This window comes from Scylla paramamosain, chromosome 18, assembly GCF_035594125.1.
Source record: "Scylla paramamosain isolate STU-SP2022 chromosome 18, ASM3559412v1, whole genome shotgun sequence".
NCBI classification, from domain to species: domain Eukaryota; kingdom Metazoa; phylum Arthropoda; class Malacostraca; order Decapoda; family Portunidae; genus Scylla; species Scylla paramamosain.
In genome coordinates this window covers 2,936,738-2,959,008 of record NC_087168.1, presented here as the reverse complement: position 1 = coordinate 2,959,008, position 22,271 = coordinate 2,936,738, and the positions used below count along the sequence as shown (strand labels likewise).

General features: G+C 40.2%; 1 protein-coding gene and 1 long non-coding RNA gene across 3 annotated transcripts in view; one reads left to right on the top strand and one right to left on the bottom strand.

The window, feature by feature from the left end:
• The window catches only part of LOC135109007 (mitochondrial proton/calcium exchanger protein-like), a 61,996-nt gene that overhangs the window by 35,902 nt on the left and 3,823 nt on the right, over positions 1 to 22,271 (top strand). The window contains exons 3-11 of one of the 2 annotated variants that reach the window (XM_064019984.1): positions 5,186 to 5,329; positions 6,679 to 6,816; positions 7,017 to 7,220; positions 7,577 to 7,825; positions 8,619 to 8,789; positions 17,009 to 17,155; positions 18,713 to 18,832; positions 19,355 to 19,501; positions 20,053 to 20,231. In XM_064019984.1, the coding sequence (XP_063876054.1) occupies positions 5,186 to 5,329; positions 6,679 to 6,816; positions 7,017 to 7,220; positions 7,577 to 7,825; positions 8,619 to 8,789; positions 17,009 to 17,155; positions 18,713 to 18,832; positions 19,355 to 19,501; positions 20,053 to 20,231 (1,499 nt within the window). Of the gene's footprint in view, positions 1 to 5,185; positions 5,330 to 6,678; positions 6,817 to 7,016; positions 7,221 to 7,576; positions 7,826 to 8,618; positions 8,790 to 17,008; positions 17,156 to 18,709; positions 18,833 to 19,354; positions 19,502 to 20,052; positions 20,232 to 22,271 lie in introns of both variants that reach the window. The other variant, XM_064019983.1, reaches the window with a different exon arrangement.
• LOC135109011 (uncharacterized) overlaps positions 6,136 to 22,271 on the bottom strand; it is a 35,465-nt gene continuing 19,329 nt past the window's right edge. The window contains exons 4-5 of the long non-coding RNA XR_010272529.1: positions 12,192 to 12,380; positions 6,136 to 8,018 (exon numbers count right to left, since the gene is read on the bottom strand). This is a non-coding gene — a long non-coding RNA (uncharacterized LOC135109011). The remainder of the gene's footprint in view (positions 8,019 to 12,191; positions 12,381 to 22,271) is intronic.

The window sequence follows — 22,271 nt, the reverse complement described above, 5'->3', positions numbered from 1 at the left end:
AGTATTTCCAGCGTCTTCCTTCCTCTCCCAGAACATCCTCCTCTTGGCCGGTGAGAGGTAGCCACTCATCACCATGATGGCGTGGCTGGCTCTGATGATGCCTCTCTCCACTTTGGCCTGGAGTGTGGGACATTTCTCCTAGGCTGCATACCTCTTAGTCTCCTCCGCTATCTTATCCACCAGTTGGTCTGGCATGAAGAGTTTCATAAGGAGTCTTCACCTCATCATTATCAAAGGGCAAGTTGTCCTCAGTGAAGAGGCCAGCTTTCGTGAAAGCTGGAATGCAATTTCCCGCGTTGCCCTTATTATCTTTTTGTTGCAACCTGTCCGTATTCCTGGTACAAACTAACTTCTGCTTGAGCTCCTTTGGCACCTCATCGCTTGACGAGTTCTCTGCTTCCAGTTGTAATACTACTTCTAGTAGTATCAACCTATTTATATTTGACTTACTGGTATATCCAGAGCAAATATAAAATAAACACGTTAAAAGATAGTAAAAAAAAAAGAAAGCCTGCACGCATGTAATATTTTTTTTATAATATATATTCACTTTTACATCAGTACTCAGGGGCAGTGCCCACGTGTACTTCAAAGTACATCCAAATTCAACATTCATGTATGGCAAGATAAAATAAGTATTTTGCCAGTTTGTTTATACACATACGTAGGTACATCATTTAAGTTTTTTTTAGAAGTAATAACATTTTGTCTAATGCGTATACATTACCTCCTTTTATAGACGATATTCTTGCGACCCCAGCCGCCTTCCATATTCTAGGGATGTAGTCACTTTACTGGCCTCGAATGAGAGGTTCTCATTACTTCAAGCCTTCTCCACTACACTTGTTGTAATGCACCACTTCTCTTTTCTTTTAGAAAATAATTAGCTCCTGCATATCTTTCCATAAAATGGAGTGAGAGGCACGTAAAAAAGAAAAGTTTCCACATCCTTTAAAGTACCCATGGGCACTAATGGGTTAAGTACAAAATTAAGGTAATTCACTCACAAGATACCGTGTCATAGTGCCAATGGGGAGTTTTCCGAACTAAACTGTTAGATGTCGTTGCTGCTCATCTAATTGTAGGAAAGAGAGCTAAAACATTGTTGTAGTAAATCCCAGGTGCGTAAAGATGCGTAGAACACTGATCATCATGATACTATTGAAATGACGTATCGACTTTTCAATATCTCGTATGGATAATATTGAGAGAATGTGGTCAAATTATTTTTTTTCTCGAATAAACTGCTAGCATTATCTTAAATAAAGGATATTACAGGTATAAAAACTATTGATTTGAACAATGAAAAAAAAAATTAAAAAAAATCACACTACTATATAGTATGACACAACCTACTCACTAACATCGTGATATATGGCTCGTTTTTTTTTTTTTTTTTTTTTTTTTTTTTTTTTTTTTTTTTTTTTTTTTTTTAGGGGGCGGGGGTTTTAGCATCCCTCTCACGAAGCAAGCGACAAGGCAAAGTAATCGAGAATCAAAACAAAATCTCTCAGGCGATCCTTGAGTGACGGGAGAGGAGTACAAGAAACTTTTTCACTAGTTTTGTAACGATGCCATTGTGTTGTGTCCCTCAATGTGCCACTCAATGTGGGGGCCGATAATTCCCACAAGTTCAACCAGCGCAGCCGAGTCAGGTGTTTGTTTTGGTTAGAGATACAGCATTACTATCGCCAGGACACTCGAGTTGACTTTTTTTTTTTTTTTTTTTTGCCGTTTCCATAAACTAGGAAGGAGATCTATGTAATTTGGACTTTTGACTGTCACAGACATGTTGCCTTTATGTTTACTGTCGTCTAGATTAAGACGTTTCCAATCAAGAGTGTATTCATCTGGAAATCTTAAGATGACCAAATAAATCTAAATGCCGATTCACTAGAAAATCAACTTACATACTTTTGTTCATGAAAAGAGTTTGATTTTACTTGTGTTACTACTTAGAAGGGATTACATAGAAAAATATATCATATAAGCCCATTGCATCTTCATGTAAATAGAATAACACTGTAGGTATATCTGATATTGCTTGTATGTGAGAGAAGAGTTTGTGTCTGTGCCGACACCTGGTGACAACCATTAGTTTTGAAAACTCCCCATTCTCTAAAAACTTGTGAGTCCACCAAATATGTATCAACAAAGACCTCACTTGCATAGAAATGAACTAGGTGAGCACCAAACTCACCAGACAACACTCTTCAGCTCCATGCCCCTCATTCCGTTGTTATGCAGTGCATGTTAACTGCTATGGCAGTTAATGTATATTAATACTGTCTAATCCCACTCCCTACCCTTTCTATGCCTGCTTCAGCTCTGCAATCACATTTATCTAATGTCAACAATCATACCAATATCTTTCTGTTAGTCTCTATACCGTGGTGGCAATCCCACACGGGGTGCCACAGACAAAGCCCCACACTAAAACACAGACATCCCTCACACCCTTAGCCCTGTCAGCACTCACTGGAAAGGGATAGTCTCATGGACCACAGTACAGCTGGCCACAGACAAAAGAAAACACTACTCAAAATGTTTGATTATATTTCCGACTAGCTAACTGATCATATTATTTACTTGATTGCAGTCACAGGGACATGATTACTTCCTACCTTATCAGATGTCATGCTCTCAATACAAGGCTACCACAGTATTGCCCACACACTGCAGGATGCACTTATGAACATGATGTGGCCTTTTATGTAAGGAGCAAGGCAGACTTCTCCACTTCAGTCCCTTACCCCAGTGTACCAGTACACATTGTTCATCTAATTTCTGCAAAGTTACATTCATGTTATTGTTTCTGCCGACCTCCTTCATATTCAGACACACAGTGACCAACTAAGTCACATCCTTTCTGGCAGAGGTTATTATTTTGGGATCTTTTGCCAGCAGAGGATGCTTAAGGAAGCTATGCTGATGGACCATTACAATTTTACACATTTTGTTAATTCTTCACACCCTTGGTCTCACACAATGGGGTAAACTTTCATGCCTTTGTTTTGTTACCCCTGAGCCAGACAGAGTAGGCACAGGTAACTCGCTCATCCCTGCCTGGATGTGGCACGTCCATGTCTTCCGTGATCACTTCTACACTTGTGATTCAATTTTATCCTCTGTTCCCAGAAAAGGATTGAACAAAGAAAAATTGAACATCTTTAAGAACCATCCATCTTAGATTAATTGGGATTTTGAATTTGCACATCTCAGCTGATTCTGTGTATAACAAGTCATCAGACATTTTCAAACCATTGATTAATTCTTCTGTAACAAACAAGTCCACTAAACCCTTAACAAAAGCTTCAAACCTTCCAGCAAGGTGAAATGACCAGAAACAGATTGCAGACACCATGTAAGGTAGAGACAGCAATATATGGCCCCTGATAAGTTGAAGCTATTGCAACCTTAATTAATTTCAACAATATTGATATTTGCTACAAGAACATCTTTATTTCCCCTCAAACAATATGAAGGAAACTTGCAAGTGATGAAAGCCAATCACAAGTCTGTACAGAGTAAGAAAGTTGATGATCCAACTGTTGAACCTCTAAAATTGACTAATGCATCTTTAACAACAAATGGAACATGTGATGGGCTATTGGATTTTATAAGTAGGTATGTCTGAAGATTTCCCTACAAGACTCTTAACTCTAGTATGGGTTCAGATCTCGGACTTCTGCTCTCTTCACACAAGATGGAGCATCTAATATAAGTGTGAACTTCCATCTGATGCAGAACATTAGAATGTGTCATGTTAGATGGCCTCCCTGACTTTCTGCAAGCCAGTAATCTATCTCATGACCAACTCAGTTGCAGGAGTGGTAGATCAACAGACATCCAGTTCTTACCATCATACAACACCATTACCACACAGACAGACCAGATGTCCGGTCTCAGCTGCCAGATGTCTGTAGCGTTGTTCTCCTTGCAGAAAATGTCGACAACTTGAAATCTTGCAGTTCATGAATACTTTTCTTTATGTTGTATTTATATTATAATCAATGTATTTTTTTCATTCTTTTTCTGTATGTTAGATATTATGTATGTGTACTCTGTACTCATGTATATACTATATACATATACTATATGATCAGTACAATAACTGCAAGTTCTATCCTTTCTCTTACTTCAGCCATAAATGGATGCTTTTCACTTTTTTCTTGAATCAGAGTTGTAGTCTGCTACAACACACAAACCCAGTCATCACCACCCCATTTTGTTATTGCTGACAGCTGGGACACAACACCTGAAAATTATAATCATGTATCTGGCAGCATGACAGGATTCTGCCTGAGGATCCCACTGTTTTGTAATGCTTGCCATTATTTCAATAGTCACTGACAATATGTGTTTTCTTAATATGATTTGCTCTAAGTATAGTTTCTTGGTGCATGCATTGTTTCTTCTGCAAGAACTGGGCTCTCTATAGGGAGTTCTTATATCACCTAAATGTTGTAGATTTACCACTATCATAATCACTTACATTGGATAATGAAAACTTCATTGAAGTACAGTCTCAACTCATAAATGAGAGAAAATAATAAAAGTAATTACTGGTTTCTCTTAACAATTTGTCCACATTCCTGAGAGACGACACTTTGGACACCTGGCAGCGGAGACCAGGAACCAGAAGTCGTGATATCCAGTTGTCAGTGGGATGTCAATGTTATTTCCAGAGTATCTTATTCCTGAGGCATCTCCTTAAATACTGACAGCTGTGTCACATCGAGATTCACCAGAGGCACATTTCCTAGGCATGATATTTGACCATACAACAATTACTCCCTTGATGACAAAGACATACAGATGGTCAGCACTCACAAGGATCCTATATCAGTTGATGGAGATTAGTTTTTTTTAACAAGGTGTTGTATACTTGGAAGCAGTGGTCCCACTTTATGTATGCAGGATGCTCCCTAATTAGTAATGAAATGTAAACATATCAAGAGATAAGACAATAGTTTAAATTGTGGATATTAAACCTGGTCTTACCTTCCTTTTAGCCCCTGTCAACTTAAATTATAATTTTTGACAAGTTATTAAGAAAGACTTCCAGCAAATTACTAAAACTTTCATATTGTATTCACAGATGGAAGAATTGAAGCATTTCGCCTAGTGTAGTACTGTACACCTTTCTTCGCTGGTAACCACATGGTGTTGTTTGTCCCTACAGTTGGTGAGGACGACGAGTGATCTCTTCCGCCTGGTGCCATTCTCAGTGTTTGTAATTGTGCCCTTCATGGAATTCCTGCTGCCTGTGGCCCTCAAGCTCTTCCCAGGAATGCTGCCCTCTACTTTTGAGACTGCCAATGAAAAGGTTAGGAATGCCATTGAAAACCTGTGCATGATTTACTTAGTGATGAATTAAAACTTTCATTAAAAACTCACACATACTTTCAAGATCATATGTATTGTTCTGAGGTTTGTGTTTTTGCCAGCACTCCAGTTTTTTTTTTTTTTTTTTCTTTTTTTTTTTTCTTTTTTTTTTTTTACTGCAAAAATACTCCTGCATCAAATGTGACCTTACATGTATTATTTAATGAGAAACATAGAATACAGAATGACTGGTGGTGTGTAGCTAAGGGAGGTCTGGGATAAGCAGTGTTTAGCATTGAGCACAAAATTGCTATTAATAATATCCACTAATAGCCACTAATGCACCAACATATAATACCTAAAACAACAAATATGTGTTCATGTGGTGATGATGCTGAATGAGAGGTTGGCTACCAAATGAACTGCAGATACAGGGACTGCCTTGCAGCCTCCAGTGTGTTGTGATGGTTCAGCCATTGCCACACTGGATTGGTATTGTCTGATCTGATCTGATTTGTTTACAGACAGTGCCCCCTCTGCCATTTTGTTAGAGCAGGGGGTTGGCCCAGCATCTCCTACATCTCCTACAAATAGCAAATCATTTTTTTCCTGGCAAACACCAAGTCACCATTGTAATTGTTTGACAAAGGACTTATAAGGGTGTCTAAGAATTTATCAACTGTTTCCCCAATGAGGAAACTGGTAGGAAAAAAAAAAATCTTATAGAAGCAAGAAAAAGGCATACAAACTTACCACCTTCTCTTTCTGAGAACTAAATAAATATGTTTTTAGTTAATGTAAACACTATGGAAAAAAAAAATTTATTTTGTATTCTGTCAGCACCATAATAAAGAAAAATATAAACAGACCACACACTCACACAGCTGTTGTAACTACTTAACAGAGTTGTTTGCTTAAAGTATTGCCTTAATATTTTCACTGCAAATGTAAAACAAAGTTCAGACACTTGGTGGAAGAGTAACAAATGCATACCTTTCACTATGCATATCTAGCTAAGTGGCATAGGCAACAAAATAGTCCCAGTTTCTTATATTAACTCAATTCATAGCTCATCCTGCATCAAAACATGACTGAGTCAGGTTACCTAGCAGTGTTTCCCTCACATTTCAAACAGTATAATTTTTTCAGTGTTTGAACCCCATGGCAGAAAGACATCCAGTAAACAACAAAACAGTGTCTTCTCCAAAATAGCAATTTTTTGTAATCTCAAAAAAAAAAAAAAAAAAAAAATAGTAAATAGGAATGTGCCTTATGCAGCTGTGATTCTTATATGCCAGCAAATACAGTGACCTTATTAATAGTGTTTTTACATTTTGATTCTGTCTTTAGGAAGCAAAAATGAAAAAGAAATTAAAGATGAAACTGGAGATGGCAAAATTCCTACAGCAGACGTTGGACAGCATGGCGGTTGAGGCAAAAGGTCGCAGCTCAGAAAGTGCCAAGGAGTTTGTTTCCTTCTTTGAAAAGGTTAGTTGATGGTGAGAGTGAGCATTCTCAAGGAGAAAAGCTGTGGAAGTGTGTGTGTGTGTGTGTGTGTGTGTGTGTGTGTGTGTGTGTGTGTGTGTGTGTGTGTGTGTGTGTGTGTGTGTGTGTGTGTGTGTGTGTGTGTGTGTGTGTGTGTGTGTGTGGAAAAGTGACAAGTCATATAAGTAAGGGTTTCTCTGCAGATCACTAAATCTGGAGAACAAGCTAGCAATGAGGAAATTTTGAAGTTCAGTAAGTTGTTTGAAGATGAAATTACACTGGACTCCATGACAAGACCACAACTGGTTGCTCTCTGCCGTCTACTGGAGATGCAACCCTTTGGCACCAATAACTTCCTAAGGTTTCAACTAAGGCTGAAGTTGAGATCACTAGCAGCTGATGATAAGGTAATGTTTCAAGATCTTCATACATTTGACAAAAAAAAAAAAAAAAGCAATCTTGTCTTACCAGGTTTTTAATTGAAGTGATGGTTTGTAAACATTTGTACATGATTTCATTTCATCTATTTGTTACTTGTAATACCATCTTGCTTTTCACTGTCTGAAATCAGTTTTGAATTGCTTATGATGCCCTTTTGTTCAGTGCATTTAGCCATTCACATAGAATCGAAAGCTGCTTAGAGTTATTGATAAATTTGTATGTAAAATATGGAGAAGAAAACTCAGGATCACATACTTAAAGTACAAAGCTTGAGGCATTTTATCTCAAGAGATGTTTACCACCAAGATGTACCTGTTGACAGATCATTGAAAGAGAAGGACTGGATTCCTTAGCAGTATGGGAACTTCAGCAAGCATGTCGTGCCAGAGGCATGAGAGCTTATGGTCTGTCAGAAGAGCGACTCCGCCTGCAACTAACTCAGTGGCTGGAGTTGAGCCTGCAAGAAAAGGTGCCACCATCACTGCTCTTACTGTCCCGCACGCTTTATCTCCCAGAGACTGTGGGAGCCTCAGACACCTTGGCTGCCACAATCTCTTCTCTTCCAGAAGAGGTAAGTTCTGATAGTAGCTTTGAGGTTAATCATACGAATTTTTTATATATTGTATTATGCAATGTGTTGGTGCAAGGCTTGACCTGCCAGTATGGCTAGTATAGACTGAGGTACAATAAATTTAACAAAGGTTGCACAAGCAGATCCAAGCCTTGATCACTGTGATGAATGGTGATACCAGGAACTGGAATACCTGCCAAGATAAAGTGATTGCACAGTAAATCAGTTCATTGCTTTAACAAGGTGAAGATATCATTGTTATTTATCAATAATACCAATATCAAGGAAATAACAGGGTACTACAACTAGCCTGTGAGTGACTTTTGGAGGATTGTTTGGTCATGAAAAGGTTTAGATATGGCAGTCATTAGCTTTAGGGATTACTAATCCTGTCAGATTTTGTGAACTAACAATTAAGGTTTCAGATACAAATGTGCATAATTTAGTACTGAATCTCATATGATTATACACAAATTTAAAGTTAAATTACTGGAAAGTGGAGATGTGTTTCAGAAGTGACATATAAACTGTGCATACTGGTTCTTGTAATAGAAGAGGTTGTAAAAAATAAAAGCATAAGAGAGAGAGAGAGAGAGAGAGAGAGAGAGAGAGAGAGAGAGAGAGAGAGAGAGAGAGAGAGAAGGGGAGGGGGGGGGACTACTTGAAATATAATAGTTACTTTCATGTTTGCTTTTGATAAGTATTACAGGATGAGCTTTGTGTGTTGGTCACCATTGTCCTTTGCATCTTTTCTTTCTTGATGCACTTCTTACAATACATAATTTTTCAACAGGTTGCGACACGCACAAAGGCTGCCATTGGTAAGCGTGAGGGCAAGATCGACAACTTGACCCGGCTGGAAGTCATTCAAGCTGAAGAAAGGAAGATTGCAGAGGACAAAGAGGAGCTGAAAGTTTTGGAAGAGGAGAAGAAACAGAAACTTGCCATAAAGAAGGCAGCAGAGGTTTGGGAAAGAGAAGTTGTATTAGATAAATTAAAAGTTTTTTTTTTTTTTTTTTTTTTTTTTATGTAGGAAGGATACTGGCCAAGGGCAACAAAAATCTAATAAAAAAAAAAATGCCCACTGAAATGCCAGTCCCATAAAAGGGTCAAAGCAGTGGTCAAAAATTGGTGGATAAGTGTCTTGAAACCTCCCTCTTGAAGGAATTCAAGTCATAGGAAGGTGGAAATACAGAAGAAGGCAGGGAGTTCCAGAGTTTACCAGAGAAAGGGATGAATGATTGAGAATACTGGTTAACTCTTGCGTTAGAGAGGTGGACAGAATAGGGGTGAGAGAAAGAAGAAAGTCTTGTGCAGCGAGGCCGCGGAAGGAGGGGAGGCATGCAGTTAGCAAGATTAGAAGAACAGTTGGCATGAAAATAGCGGTAGAAGACAGCTAGATATGCAACATTGCGGCGGTGAGAGAGGGGCTGAAGACAGTCAGTTAGAGGAGAGGAGTTGATGAGACAAAAAGCTTTTGATTCCACCCTGTCTAGAAGACCAGTATGAGTGGAACCCCCCCAGACATGTGAAGCATACTCCATACATAAGGCCCTTGTACAGAGTTAGCAGCTGGGGGGGTGAGAAAAACTGGCGGAGACGTCTCAGAACACCTAACTTCATAGAAGCTGTTTTAGCTAGAGATGAGATGTGAAGTTTCCAGTTCAGATTATAAGTAAAGGACAGACCGAGGATGTTCAGTGTAGAAGAGGGGGACAGTTGAGTGTCATTGAAGAAGAGGGGATAGTTGTCTGGAAGATTGTGTCGAGTTGATAGATGGAGGAATTGAGTTTTTGAGGCATTGAACAATACCAAGTTTGCTCTGCCCCAATCAGAAATTTTAGAAAGATCAGAAGTCAGGCATTCTGTGGCTTCCCTGCGTGATATGTTTACCTCCTGAAGAGTTGGACGTCTATGAAAAGACGTGGAAAAGTGCAGGGTGGTATCATCAGCATAGGAGTGGATAGGACAAGTAGTTTGGTTTAGAAGATCATTAATGAATAATAAGAAGAGAGTGGGTGACAGGACAGAACCCTGAGGAACACCACTGTTAATAGAACAGTGACCGTCTACCACAGCAGCAATAGAACGGTCAGAAAGGAAACTTGAGATGAAGTTACAGAGAGAAGGATAGAAACCGTAGGAGGGTAGTTTGGAAATCAAAGCTTTGTGCCAGACTCTATCAAAGGCTTTTGATATGTCCAAGGCAACAGCAAAAGTTTCACCAAAGTCTCTAAAAGAGGATGACCAAGACTCAGTAAGGAAAGCCAGAAGATCACCAGTAGAGCGGCCTTGACGGAACCCATACAGGCGATCAGATAGAAGGTTGTGAAGTGATAGATGTTTAAGAATCTTCCTGTTGAGGATAGATTCAAAAACTTTAGATAAGCAGGAAATTAAAGCAATAGGACGGTAGTTTGAGGGATTAGAGCGGTCATCCTTTTTAGGAACAGGTTGAATGTAGGCAAACTTCCAGCAAGAAGGAAAGGTAGATGTTGACAGACAGAGCTGAAAGAGTTTGACTAGGCAAGGTGCAAGCACTGAGGCACAGTTTCGGAGAACAATAGGAGGGACCCCATCAGGTCCATAAGCCTTCCGAGGGTTTAGACCAGCAAGGGCATGGAAAACATCATTACGAAGAATTTTAATACGTGGCATGAAGTTGTCAGAGGGTGGAGGAGAGGGAGGAACAAGCCCAGAATCGTCCAAGGTAGCATTTTTAGCAAAGGTTTGAGCAAAGAGTTCAGCTTTAGAAATAGATGTGATAGCAGTGGTGCCATCTGGTTGAAATAAAGGAGGGAAAGAAGAAGAAGCAAAGTTATTGGAGATATTTTTGGCTAGATGCCAGAAATCACGAGGGGAGTTAGATCTTGAAAGGTTTTGACATTTTCTGTTAATGAAGGAGTTTTTGGCTAGCTGAGAACAGACTTGGCATGGTTCCAGGCAGAAATATAAAGTGCATGAGATTCTGGTGATGGAGGGCTTAAGTACCTTTTGTGGGCCACCTCTCTATCATGTATAGCACGAGAACAAGCTGTGTTAAACCAAGGTTTAGAAGGTTTAGGACGAGAAAAAGAGTGAGGAATGTACGCCTCCATGCCAGACACTATCACCTCTGTTATGCGCTCAGCACACAAAGACGGGTCTCTGACACGGAAGCAGTAGTCATTCCAAGGAAAATCAGCAAAATACCTCCTCAGGTCCCCCCAACTAGCAGAGGCAAAACGCCAGAGGCACCTTCGCTTAAGGGGATCTTGAGAAGGGATTGGAGTGATAGGACAAGATAAAGATATGAGATTGTGATCGGAGGAGCCGAACGGAGAAGAAAGGGTGACAGCATAAGCAGAAGGATTAGAGGTCAGGAAAAGATCAAGAATGTTGGGCGTATCTCCAAGATGGTCAGGAATACGAGTAGGGTGTTGCACCAATTGCTCTAGGTCATGGAGGATAGCAAAGTTGTAGGCTAGTTCACCAGGATGGTCAGTGAAGGGAGAGGAAAGCCAAAGCTGGTGGTGAACATTGAAGTCTCCAAGAATGGAGATCTCTGCAAAAGGGAAGAGGGTCAGAATGTGCTCCACTTTGGAAGTTAAGTAGTCAAAGAATTTCTTATAGTCAGAGGAGTTAGGAGAGAGGTATACAGCACAGATAAATTTAGTATGAGAATGACTCTGTAGTCGTAGCCAGATGGTGGAAAACTCGGAAGATTCAAGAGCGTGGGCACGAGAGCAGGTTAAGTCATTGCGCACATAAACGCAGCATCCAGCTTTGGATCGAAAATGAGGATAGAGAAAGTAGGAGGGAACAGAAAAGGGGCTACTGTCAGTTGCCTCAGACACCTGAGTTTCAGTGAGGAAAAGAAGATGAGGTTTAGAAGAGGAGAGGTGGTGTTCTACAGATTGAAAATTAGATCTTAGACCGCGAATGTTGCAGAAGTTAATGAAGAAAAAGTTGAGGGGGGTGTCAAGACACTTAGGGTCATCGACGGAAAGGCAGTCCGACCTGGAGACATTTATGGTCCCCTCCCCAGATGGGGACTCCGAGGCTGGTGTAGGAGTCGCCATGATTTTAAAATTTTTGAGTGAAGGGTGTGTGTGTTATTAGGTGCTTGTAGTTTTGTGTGGAGGAAGAGAGTTGTCTTTAGCATAAAGTATAAAGCATTCATACACACACACACACACACACACACAGTAATAATAGAGATTAATGAGTAAGGGATTGCTATAGAATGTATGCATGTCTCAGCTCTTCAAGGGTAAGTCAGCCTGTAGAAAAATCATGGGTTTTCTCCTACATTACACTTCTACTGAACACTGTCCATATTTTGACCATATTATAGAAATGGCCAGATATAAACAAGAGGACTTGCCTGAACAGGAGCAGAGTGGCAGGTGGAGCAATTCAGCTGATTATGTCACTGAGTGTGTGCATGGCAAACAGGAGGAGCAGATGATGTTGATGTGTCCAGGTGTGGCTGGTGAGAGAGGTGCCAGTATGGTGGCAGCAGTGGCAGCTCATGGCTTGAACTAGTGGGGGTGAATTAGTGGTGGTGCTGCTTCTGAAAAATTTTAAGGCATTGTTTAATTCTGTAAAATGAAATGCAATTTTTTTTTTTTTTTTTTTTTTTTTTTTAGAAGGGACACTGGCCAAGAGCAACAAAAATCCAATAAAAAAAAGTCCACTGAGATTCCAGTCCCAGAAAAGGGTCCAAAGCAGTAGTAAAAAACTGAAGGACCTCCCTCTTGAAGGAATTCAAGTCATAGGAAGGTGGAAATACAGAAGCAGGCAGGGAGTTCCAGAGTTTACCAGAGGAAGGGATGAATGATTGAGAATACTGGTTAACTCTTGCATTTAGAGAGGTGGGCAGAATAGGGGTGAGAGAAAGAAGAAAGTCTTGTGTAGCAAGGCTGTGGGTGGAGGGGAGGCGTGCAGTTAGCAAGATCGGAAGAGCAGCTAGCATGAAAATAGCGGTAGAAGATAGCTAGGGATGCAACATTGCAGCAATGAGAGAGAGGCTGAAGACAGTCAGTTAGAGGAGAGGAGTTGATGAGACGAAGAGCTTTTGATTCCACCCTGTCTGGAAGAGTGGTATGAGTGGACCCCCTGCCCCCCAAGACATGTGAAGCATATTCCTTACATGGACAGATAAGGCCCTTGTACAGAGTTAGCAGCTGGAGGGGTGAGAAAAACTGGCGGAGACATCTCAAAACGCCTAACTTCATAGAAGCTGTTTTAGCTAGAGATGAGATGTGAAGTTTCCAGTTCAGATTATATTTAAAGGACTGACTGAGGATGTTCAGTGTAGAAGAGGGGACAGTTGAGTGTCATTGAAAAAAGAGGGGATAGTTGTCTGGAAGGTTGTGTCAAGTTGATAGATGGAGGAATTGAGTTTTTGAGGCATTGAACAATACCAAGTTCACTCTGCCCCAATCAGAAATTTTAGAAAGATCAGAAGTCAGGCGTTCTGTGGCATCCTTGCATGAAATGTTTACTTCCTGAAGGGTTGGACATCTATGAAAAGACGTGGAAAAGTGCAGGGTGGTATCATCAGCGTAGGATAGAGCAAGAAGTTTGGCTTAGGTCATTGATGAATAATAAGAAGAGAGTGGGTGACAGGACAGAACCCTGAGGAACACCACTGTTAATAGATTTAGAAGAACAGTGACCGTCTACCACAGCAGCAATAGAACGGTCAGAAAGGAAACTTGAGATGCAGTTACAGAGAGAAGGATAGAAGCCGTAGGAGGGCAGTTTGGAAATCATAGCTTTGTGCCAGACTCTATCAAAAGTTTTTGATATATCCAAGGCAACACCAAAAGTTTCACCAAAATCTCTAAAAGAGGATGACCAAGATTCAGTAAGGAAAGCCAGATCACCAGTAGAGCAGCCTTGACAGAATCCATACTGGCAATCAGAGAGAAGATTATGAAGTGATAGATGTTTAAGAATCTTCCTGTTGAGGATAGATTCAAAAACTTTAGATAGGCAGGAAATTAAAGCAATAGGACAGTAGTTTGAGGGATTAGAACAGTCACCCTTTTTAGGAACAGGCTAAATGTAGGCAAACTTCCAGCAAGAAGGGAAGGTAGATGTTGACAGACAGAGCTGAAAGAGATTGACTAGGCAAGGTGCAAACATGGAGGCATAGTTTCAGAGAACAGGAGGGACCCCATCAGGTCCACAAGCCTTCCGAGGGTTTAGGCCAGCGAGGGCAAGGAAAACATCACTGCAAAGAATTTTAATAGGTAACATGAAATAGTCAGAGGGTGGAGGAGAGGGAGGAACAAGCCCTGAATCATCCAAGGTAGAGTTTTTAACAAAGTTTGAGCGAAGTGTTCAGCTTTAGAAATAGATGTGATAGCAGTGGTGCCATCTGGTTGAAATAAAGGAGGGAAAGAAGAAGCAAAGTTATTGGAGACATTTTTGGCTAGATGCCAGAAGTCATGAGGGGAGTTAGATCTTAAAAGATTTTAACACTTTCTGGTAATAAAGGAGTTTTTAGCTAGTTGGAGAACAAACTTGGCATGGTTCCGGGCAGAAATATAAAATGCATGAGATTCTGGTGATGGCTTAAGTACTTTTTGTGGGCCACCTTTCAATCATGTATAGCACAAGAACAGGCTGTATTAAACCAAGGTTTGGAAGGTTTAGGTCAAGAAAAAGAGTGAGGAATGTATGCCTCCATGCCAGACACTACCACCTCTGTTATGCACTCGGCACACAAAGACGGGTCTCTGACACGGAAGCAGTAGTCATTCCAAGGAAAATCAGCAAAATACCTCCTCAGGTCTCCCCAACTAGCAGAGGCAAAATGCCAGAGGCACGTTCACTTAGAGGAATTCTGAGGAGGGTTTGGAGTGATAGGACAAGATACAGATATGATATTATGATCGGAGGAGCCCAACAGAGAAGAGAGGGTGACAGCGTAAACAGAAAGATTAGAGGTCAGGAAAAGGTCAAGAATGTTTGGCGTATCTCCGAGATGATCAGGAATACAAGTAGGGTGTTGCACTAATTTCTTTAGGTCATGGAGGATAACAAAGTTGAAGGCTAGTTCACCAAGATGGTCAGTGAAGGGAGAGGAAAGCCAAAGCTGGCGATGAATATTGAAGTCTCCAGGAGTGGAGATCTCTGCATAAGGGAAGAGAGTCAGAATGTGCTCCACTTTGGAAGTTAAGTAGTCAAAAGATTTCTTATAGTCAGAGGAGTTAGACGAGAGGTATACAGCACAGATAAATTTAGTTTGAGAGTGACTCTGTAGTAGTAGCAAGATGGTAGAAAACTCAGAAGATTCAAGAGCATGGGCACAGGAGCAGGTTAAGTCATTGCACACATAAACACAACATCCAGGTTTGGATCAAAAATGAGTATAGAGAAAGTAGGAGGGAACAGGAAAGGGACTACTGTCAGTTGCCTCAGACACCTGAGTTTCAGTGAAGAAAAGATGAGGTTTAGAAGAGGAGAGGTGGTGTTCCACAGATTGAAAATTAGATCTTAGACCGCGAGTGTTACAGAAATTAATGGAGAAAAAGTTGACGGGGGTGTCAAGACGCTTAGGGTCATTGTCAGAAGGGCAGCCTGATCTGGGGACATTTGTGGTCCCCTCCCCAGATGGGGACTCCGAGGCTGGTGTAGGAATCGCCATGATAATTTTGAAATTTTGAGTGAAGGATGTGTGTGTTATTAGGTGCTTGTAGTTTTGTGTGGAGGAAGAGAGTTGTCTTTAGAGGGCAGGCTGTGACTGCCCCCTTGTGTTGTGAGACACAAAGGGAAACGTTCAGTGAGGTCACAGCTGGGTTTAATGATAAGTTCATAGCACCCCCTGATCCAGTGCTTTGGACCTCACTGGGAGTAATTATCATTTCAGCAGATGTTTACTGCCTCCTCCTAACATTGTGTGTGTGTGTGTTTATATATATATATATATAATAAAATCCAGCCAACTTTTCTACCTCAACAGCACATAAACACTACCCTCCTCACAGACAAGGTCAGAACTATGTGAGCAACAATGCTCTCTCTCTCTCTCTCTCTCTCTCTCTCTCTCTCTCTCTCTCTCTCTCTCTCTCTCTCTCTCTCTCTCTCTCTCTCTCTCTCTCTCTCTCTCTCTCTCTCTCTCTCAGACAAGTGTGCCTGCATGCAGCAGTCAAACACTGCATTGCTGAATGTGGAGCACACAGTTCCATTCAAGGATTTTAGTATTTTTCATGAATGAGAGGATGGATGGCTGACATTAAGCCTTAGGGTTATTGATAATAGTATTAAATATAATATACAAAAAAAACAAAGAGAATCATTACATTATATGTCATCAAGTGAAATTAGAGGGTGCTGCAGTTCTGCAATGCCTGTAGACAAGCTGCCACTGGGTGGCAGTCTTACACACACACTCAATATGTGACATCACAGCAAATGAATAATTCTGATTGGTGAATCCAGTGCTGATAAAAGTAATGTGATATAACGGACATGATAAACTACGTATTATATCACACCTTTTATTTAACTGAGTGTAAATCAACCCGGACTGGAACACTAACACAAATATGTACAATATATTACAAGGATCATTAGCTTCCATTGAATTGCAAGGCTTAACAATTGTTTTTATACGTAGTAAAAAAAATCCCCAGTCTTCCTGCTTATCCATGCTGACACTCCTCAAACATTTGCCCACATGGACACACGTCAGAAACATTCTCAAGCATTCCTTAAGAATAAATTTTAAAAAATCACATCTTAGCCTCTAGGTCTCTGGTAATGTAGGATAATGTAATGTGATGATCTCATCAACTACATTCTCTTGTTTATTCCTCAGGATGTGCCATAAAGTGTTTGTAGTCTCATGGAGGAAGCACACACTCTAGGAAGCAAGGAGGGAGTGTTTTGGATAGGGTTAAGTGGAGTGGTGAGAGAGATTGATAGAGAAACTCTATTTCTTCATTTTCCTCCATTTCATGGTTTTAGCAGCTTTCATTTTTTTTATTTTTCTTCCTAGGACACAGTTCATTTATGCTTGGTATCATCTTTGTTGCCATTCTCCATACCTTCTCCAGTTTTTCTGTATCTTTGAAACAAGTATGTGATAGACATCACTAACACAGCATATTCTCATCCATGCACACTTGTGTTGCCATCAGACACACAGTTGTGCTATTTGTTGATATGGCATTATTACTTTCACAGGAAGCCCTTAAAGCTACAGAAGACACACCACCAGAAATCATTCCATCTGAGGTGGAGATGGCCCAACTCTCTCTTTCCACGAACAAAATCTTAACTGAAGGTGTTCAGGTCACCAAAGCCACAGTGTCTGCTTCAGGAGAGATCCAGGTAATTTTTCAGTTTGTGCTTTAATGTCTGATAATGTTTAAATGAAGGTTAAATGAATTTAAATGCAGTCTGCTATATTTTAACTGATTTTTTACTTGAAGTTGTATAGGAATTGGTTCTCTCCAGGATTGTTTATGTTTAATCTAGTCTTGGTGTGGATAATAAAGGAGTTGTGATTCAGAACATGGTACACAATTCAACAATGCAATAATGAATTCTTTTAAGGCCATTATTGTTTTTAATATATATGTTAATGACCTAGATAGTGCAATTAGTAGCAAAGTCATTAAATTTACAGATGACACAGATAAGCAAATTAATTAGTTCAGATTCAGATGCCATCGCCTTGCAGGTAGATTTGGAGAGAATGAATGAATGGCAAATGCAGCTTAATAATAACAAATGTAAAGTACTTGGCATAGGTAGAAGAACCCCACACATTAGCTACACAATAAAGACACACAATAAACTCTGGTAAATTCAGAGAACAAAAATTATTTTGGAGTTATAGTTAGCACTGATCTCCATCTAAGAAAGCAATGCATAGAGGCCAGAAATAAAGCAAATCAGGTACTAGGATTAATTTTCAGGAGTGTTGAGTAGAAGTCCTGAAGTATTAAAAGTTATACTTGTCACTACTCGGACTTCATCAAGATTATGCTGTGCAGTTCTGGTCCCCATATTACAAATGTAATGATACATTTGTATCATTACAAAGGAGAATGACTAAAGGGATACAGGGAATGAGGGGTATTCTTTATGAAAGGAGACTCAAGTTTTTAAATTTACATTCCTTAGAGAGGTGTAGGTTAAGAGGGACCCCGATAGAAGTCTTTAAGTGGTATAGGGGTTATAACAAGGGTGACAAAAGCAAAATTTTCATGATCGATAATCAGGATAGAGCAAGAAACAATGGGTAGAAGCATGAAAAAGTTAGATAATAGAATGGTAGATAAATGGAATGGACTTGGTAATCAGCTTGTTAGTGCCGAGTCATTGGGGAGCTTTAAAAGATTAGATAAATTTATGGACGATGGTGATAGGTGGAAACAGAAAGGTATGTTTCATACAGGGACTGCCTCGATGCACGAAGCCTGGTGGCTTCCTGCAGCTTCCCTTATTTTCTTATGCTCTTATATGCATTGGAGAAATCTTATTAGAGGTTGAAATGAGAGAAAGACTAATGGATAATGGAAGAGTAGGATTACAGTGTAACAAACAAAAGACCAGGGTAATGTTGATGGATAGAAGAGAAGTCCTTGAAGGGAATGCACAACTTGGGCAAATGGGAATAGAAGTAAAGAAATTAAAAATATCTTGTAAATACTAACTTGTTTGTTAATGACACCATTTCTATAAGATGGAAGGGGGGAGAGAGAGAGAGAGAGAGAGAGAGAGAGAGAGAGAGAGAGAGAGAGAGAGAGAGCACTGCTACAGTCACCCTTTCAAAGGAGTTGTGAGGAATGTTATTGACATCAGTTGCACAAGAATTAATAAAATGAGCTTATTTTAACAGGTATTTGTGGTAATTCTCTTTTTCTTGGGTTTCTAAAGCAGGAAGCGAAGGCTGAAGAGCTGATTGATAAAGCTCCCACTCTCAAGGATAAAGCTGAAGTTCTCTCTGAAGAGATGCCAAAGCCTTCCCCAGAGCCTGCAGTCTCCACAGAACAGGCAATGGTAAGGCTGGCTCAACACTGGTATATGATTGTGAGTGTGATGGCTGACTACTACTTCTTTCACTCATGCTCCACCTTTCAAGTGGCTTTCTTCTTCTGTTAGGACCTCCAGCTTCATAGACTTTCTTTACAAACTCTTCCCTCTTTATCCTTTATTTCTGAAAACAACTATACAATCTATCATTGCCTGATCAACAGGCATCAACTTTGTCTCATGCATGCCTGTGTACATACATCAAGGCTGTAGCCAGGAAGGTAGCCAAGGCACACAAGTGTTCACACTCATTCACCTCACTCTCTTAGCCCCTTGGCCCCTGATGGAGAAGAAATACTACTTCTGCCTTCACTTTACAGGGATCAGCCACACACCTAAATATAATTACCATGGCTTTCCCAAATAAGGTATTTCCAGTCACCCCTTGTTGTTTTCTTTCTCCATTTTCATTTATTCCAGGCACTCCATGCATGCCAACTAAATTTTCAAATTTTACATCTCCATCTTAATTTAATATTGAATTTCCAGCTTACCAGTGAGGACCTGAGAGATGTAGAAGAAGCCATTGAGAATTTGGGTGTGGAAAAAAGGAAGTTGATCATTGAAGAACAGGAGATGGCTGAGCTGAAGAGTGAGTTGGCAGACTACCAAGAGGACATTGAGGACTTCAGAAAGGTGAGAAACTATGCCACCATCTCCACTGCTCACTAATTGTTCAGTTGACCTTTGAGCATTGTACTGAAAAAATCCAGCACCATATTTCAAAGATGAGATAATGCAGGAAATATCTCGGCATCATGTGACAGATGTACAGTGGGTCATGTGAAGGAGAAAACAGGTAAAAGGGGACACAGTATGTGCTGCATCTAGGCAGTTATTGTTTCAGACTTTTTGTATAAAAATTTAGCTTCCCCAGACATTATTATTACCATCATTATTTTCCCTTAACTGTTCCTAACACTGCTTTACCTCCATGACATTGTTTGGGGTGTGCTATTGTTACAATTTCCTACCTACTATCTTTGTTAGCACTACTCTTCACTACTCAGCCATCTTTCCTTACTCCTTGACAGCTCCCTCCAGTCTCATTTCAACACTATACTAGTTTTATGCAGAATTATTCCTCTTGTCCAAACACAACCTTTGTTTTATAACTTTTTATTTTTCCTTTGCTTCTATGCAACTGCTGCTTAGTAAAATCATATTGGTTATGCTTGCTCTAACAGGCCCTTACTCAAGCTAAGATAGACAAGAAGCAGCTTCGTGTGAGTAAAGCTGCTGGTCGACTGTTTGTGCGCGTGAACAAGATGATCAACAGGATGGAGCCTTTACTGGATCGCCTCGGCAAGGAAAAGGCCTATCGGCAGAAGATTGTTGATGCAGGTGAAGCGAAGGACAAAACTAAGTAAGTCTTCCCCTCCACCAGACATCTGGATAGTATACCATCAATTCCAGTGATATAAAGTATACTGTAGAAAAATTTTTATAGTGTAATATAATCACAATATATCAGCACATGCTACAAATCCCAACACTGCAACTACAGTTCTTATCTTAACTAATAAATTTTGTAGGTGACATGATTGAAAATTCACATCTGGCAAGCCTTTACTACCTTAAGTGGACCCTACACAATCAATATTATTGACACAATATATTGACTCATTTTTATTGTGCAATATTTGTTTCCTCTGCACAGCTCAATATTATTACATAGTGTCATTCTTCAATACTGCCCCTTCACTGTCGATAATATTGTACAGTATGAAATATTGTGCGGTAATATTGATCATGTAGGGTCAGTTTTATAACTGTCAGATTAAAAAGACAACTGACTGAAACTGCTACCCAGAGCTAGTGGAAAGGTGCAAGGTTACCTTCCTGTCACTTGCTACACTTTTAATTGGGCTGTGAAAGAAATTGATCTTGCTAAGCAGAGCAGGGAAAACATCATTATGGTTTTAGTTAGCTGAGCTGGGAAAACATCATTATGGTTTTAGTTGGCTGAGCAGGGAAAACATCATTATGGTTTTAGTTGGCTGAGCAGGGAAAATATCATTATGGTTTTAGTTGGCTGAGCAGGGAAAACATCATTATGGTTTTAATTGGCAAAGGACTTAGCCACCATGAAATAGAAAAAAAGACTGGCAAGATCAGAAACTAATGTTCACTGTCAAGAAAGCTACTGCTGTGCTTGCCATGGGTGGCATTCTGACAGGAAGAGGAAGACACACCCAATAACTGACAAGATGCTGAAGCATGAAGTGAATGAAGATTACCACAGAGGAACTGAAAGAGATCAACATCAGTGCTCTCCTCTCCCTGTCTGCCACTTGTGGTAGACACAGTGGCAGCTTTCTTAACAAACAAGTTTCCAATCATTCTGTTTCATGGTTTTTGAGTCATTCATTAACTAAAGCCATATTATATTTCTCTTGTTCAGCTTAATAAGGCCAATTTTGCAGTCCCATAAAATATGCTATACAGGGTGTAACATGAGTTTCTGGAGATATTGCCAGAGGTGAAAGTACAGGTTATTTTAAGGTGAAAATGTTCTTAGCACATGTGCATTTTGAGGCGTCGTTTAGCTGTGGTGTGAAATTCAGGTGTGGCCTGGCGACAGATACAATGGCTGGGTGGGGCATGTAGACCTGGGTCATTGGATGTCCGTTGGTGAAATTGTGAATAATTCAGTCAGTTTACAGCATCCCATGATGAGATGAGTGATAGCAATGGACTGATATCAATTACTGATAAACATTACACAGTGATAGGAGGGTAGGAGGGATGTAACAAACCACAAGTAAAATAATAGGCTGCATAGCACCATGCCTGCCTGGGTGTGGAGGTGGAAGGAGCGAGGCTAGCAGCAAATCAGCTGATTGCTAGTCAGTCACACACAGTTTCCCTCCAAGACAGTGACAGTGAATACATTCAGATTGTATTGCACAACTTAAAGTAATGTGGAGTATGTGGACATGGAGTTTCTCCGCTGTGGTTACCTGCCCAACCCGGCCGTTGTATCAGTCATCAGGCCACACTTGAATATCACACCACGGCTAAACAACGCCGCAAAATGGATGTGTGTTTAGAACATTTTCAACTTAGAAACTTTGAATAACCTGTACTTTTCCCTTTGGAAATATCTGTAGAAACTCATGTTACACCCTGTACCTAGAGGAGGAAGTAAGTGATGTGAAAGTGGAGGAATGGAGAACACAAGCTTACACCTTCCCATTAGTCCTGGGTGGCAGTTACTCTGTTGCATATTTAATCGGCCACTTGTAAGGAAGTGAAGAGTCACTAGGTGGAAGTTTCCAATCATACGTGACAACCTGTGAGACTGATAAACCCAAAATAAAATGGTAGTATTGGAGTGTTAGGATTCATATTTTTCTTTTGCACCAAACATGAATGAAGAAAACACTATTAATCCAGTAAGATC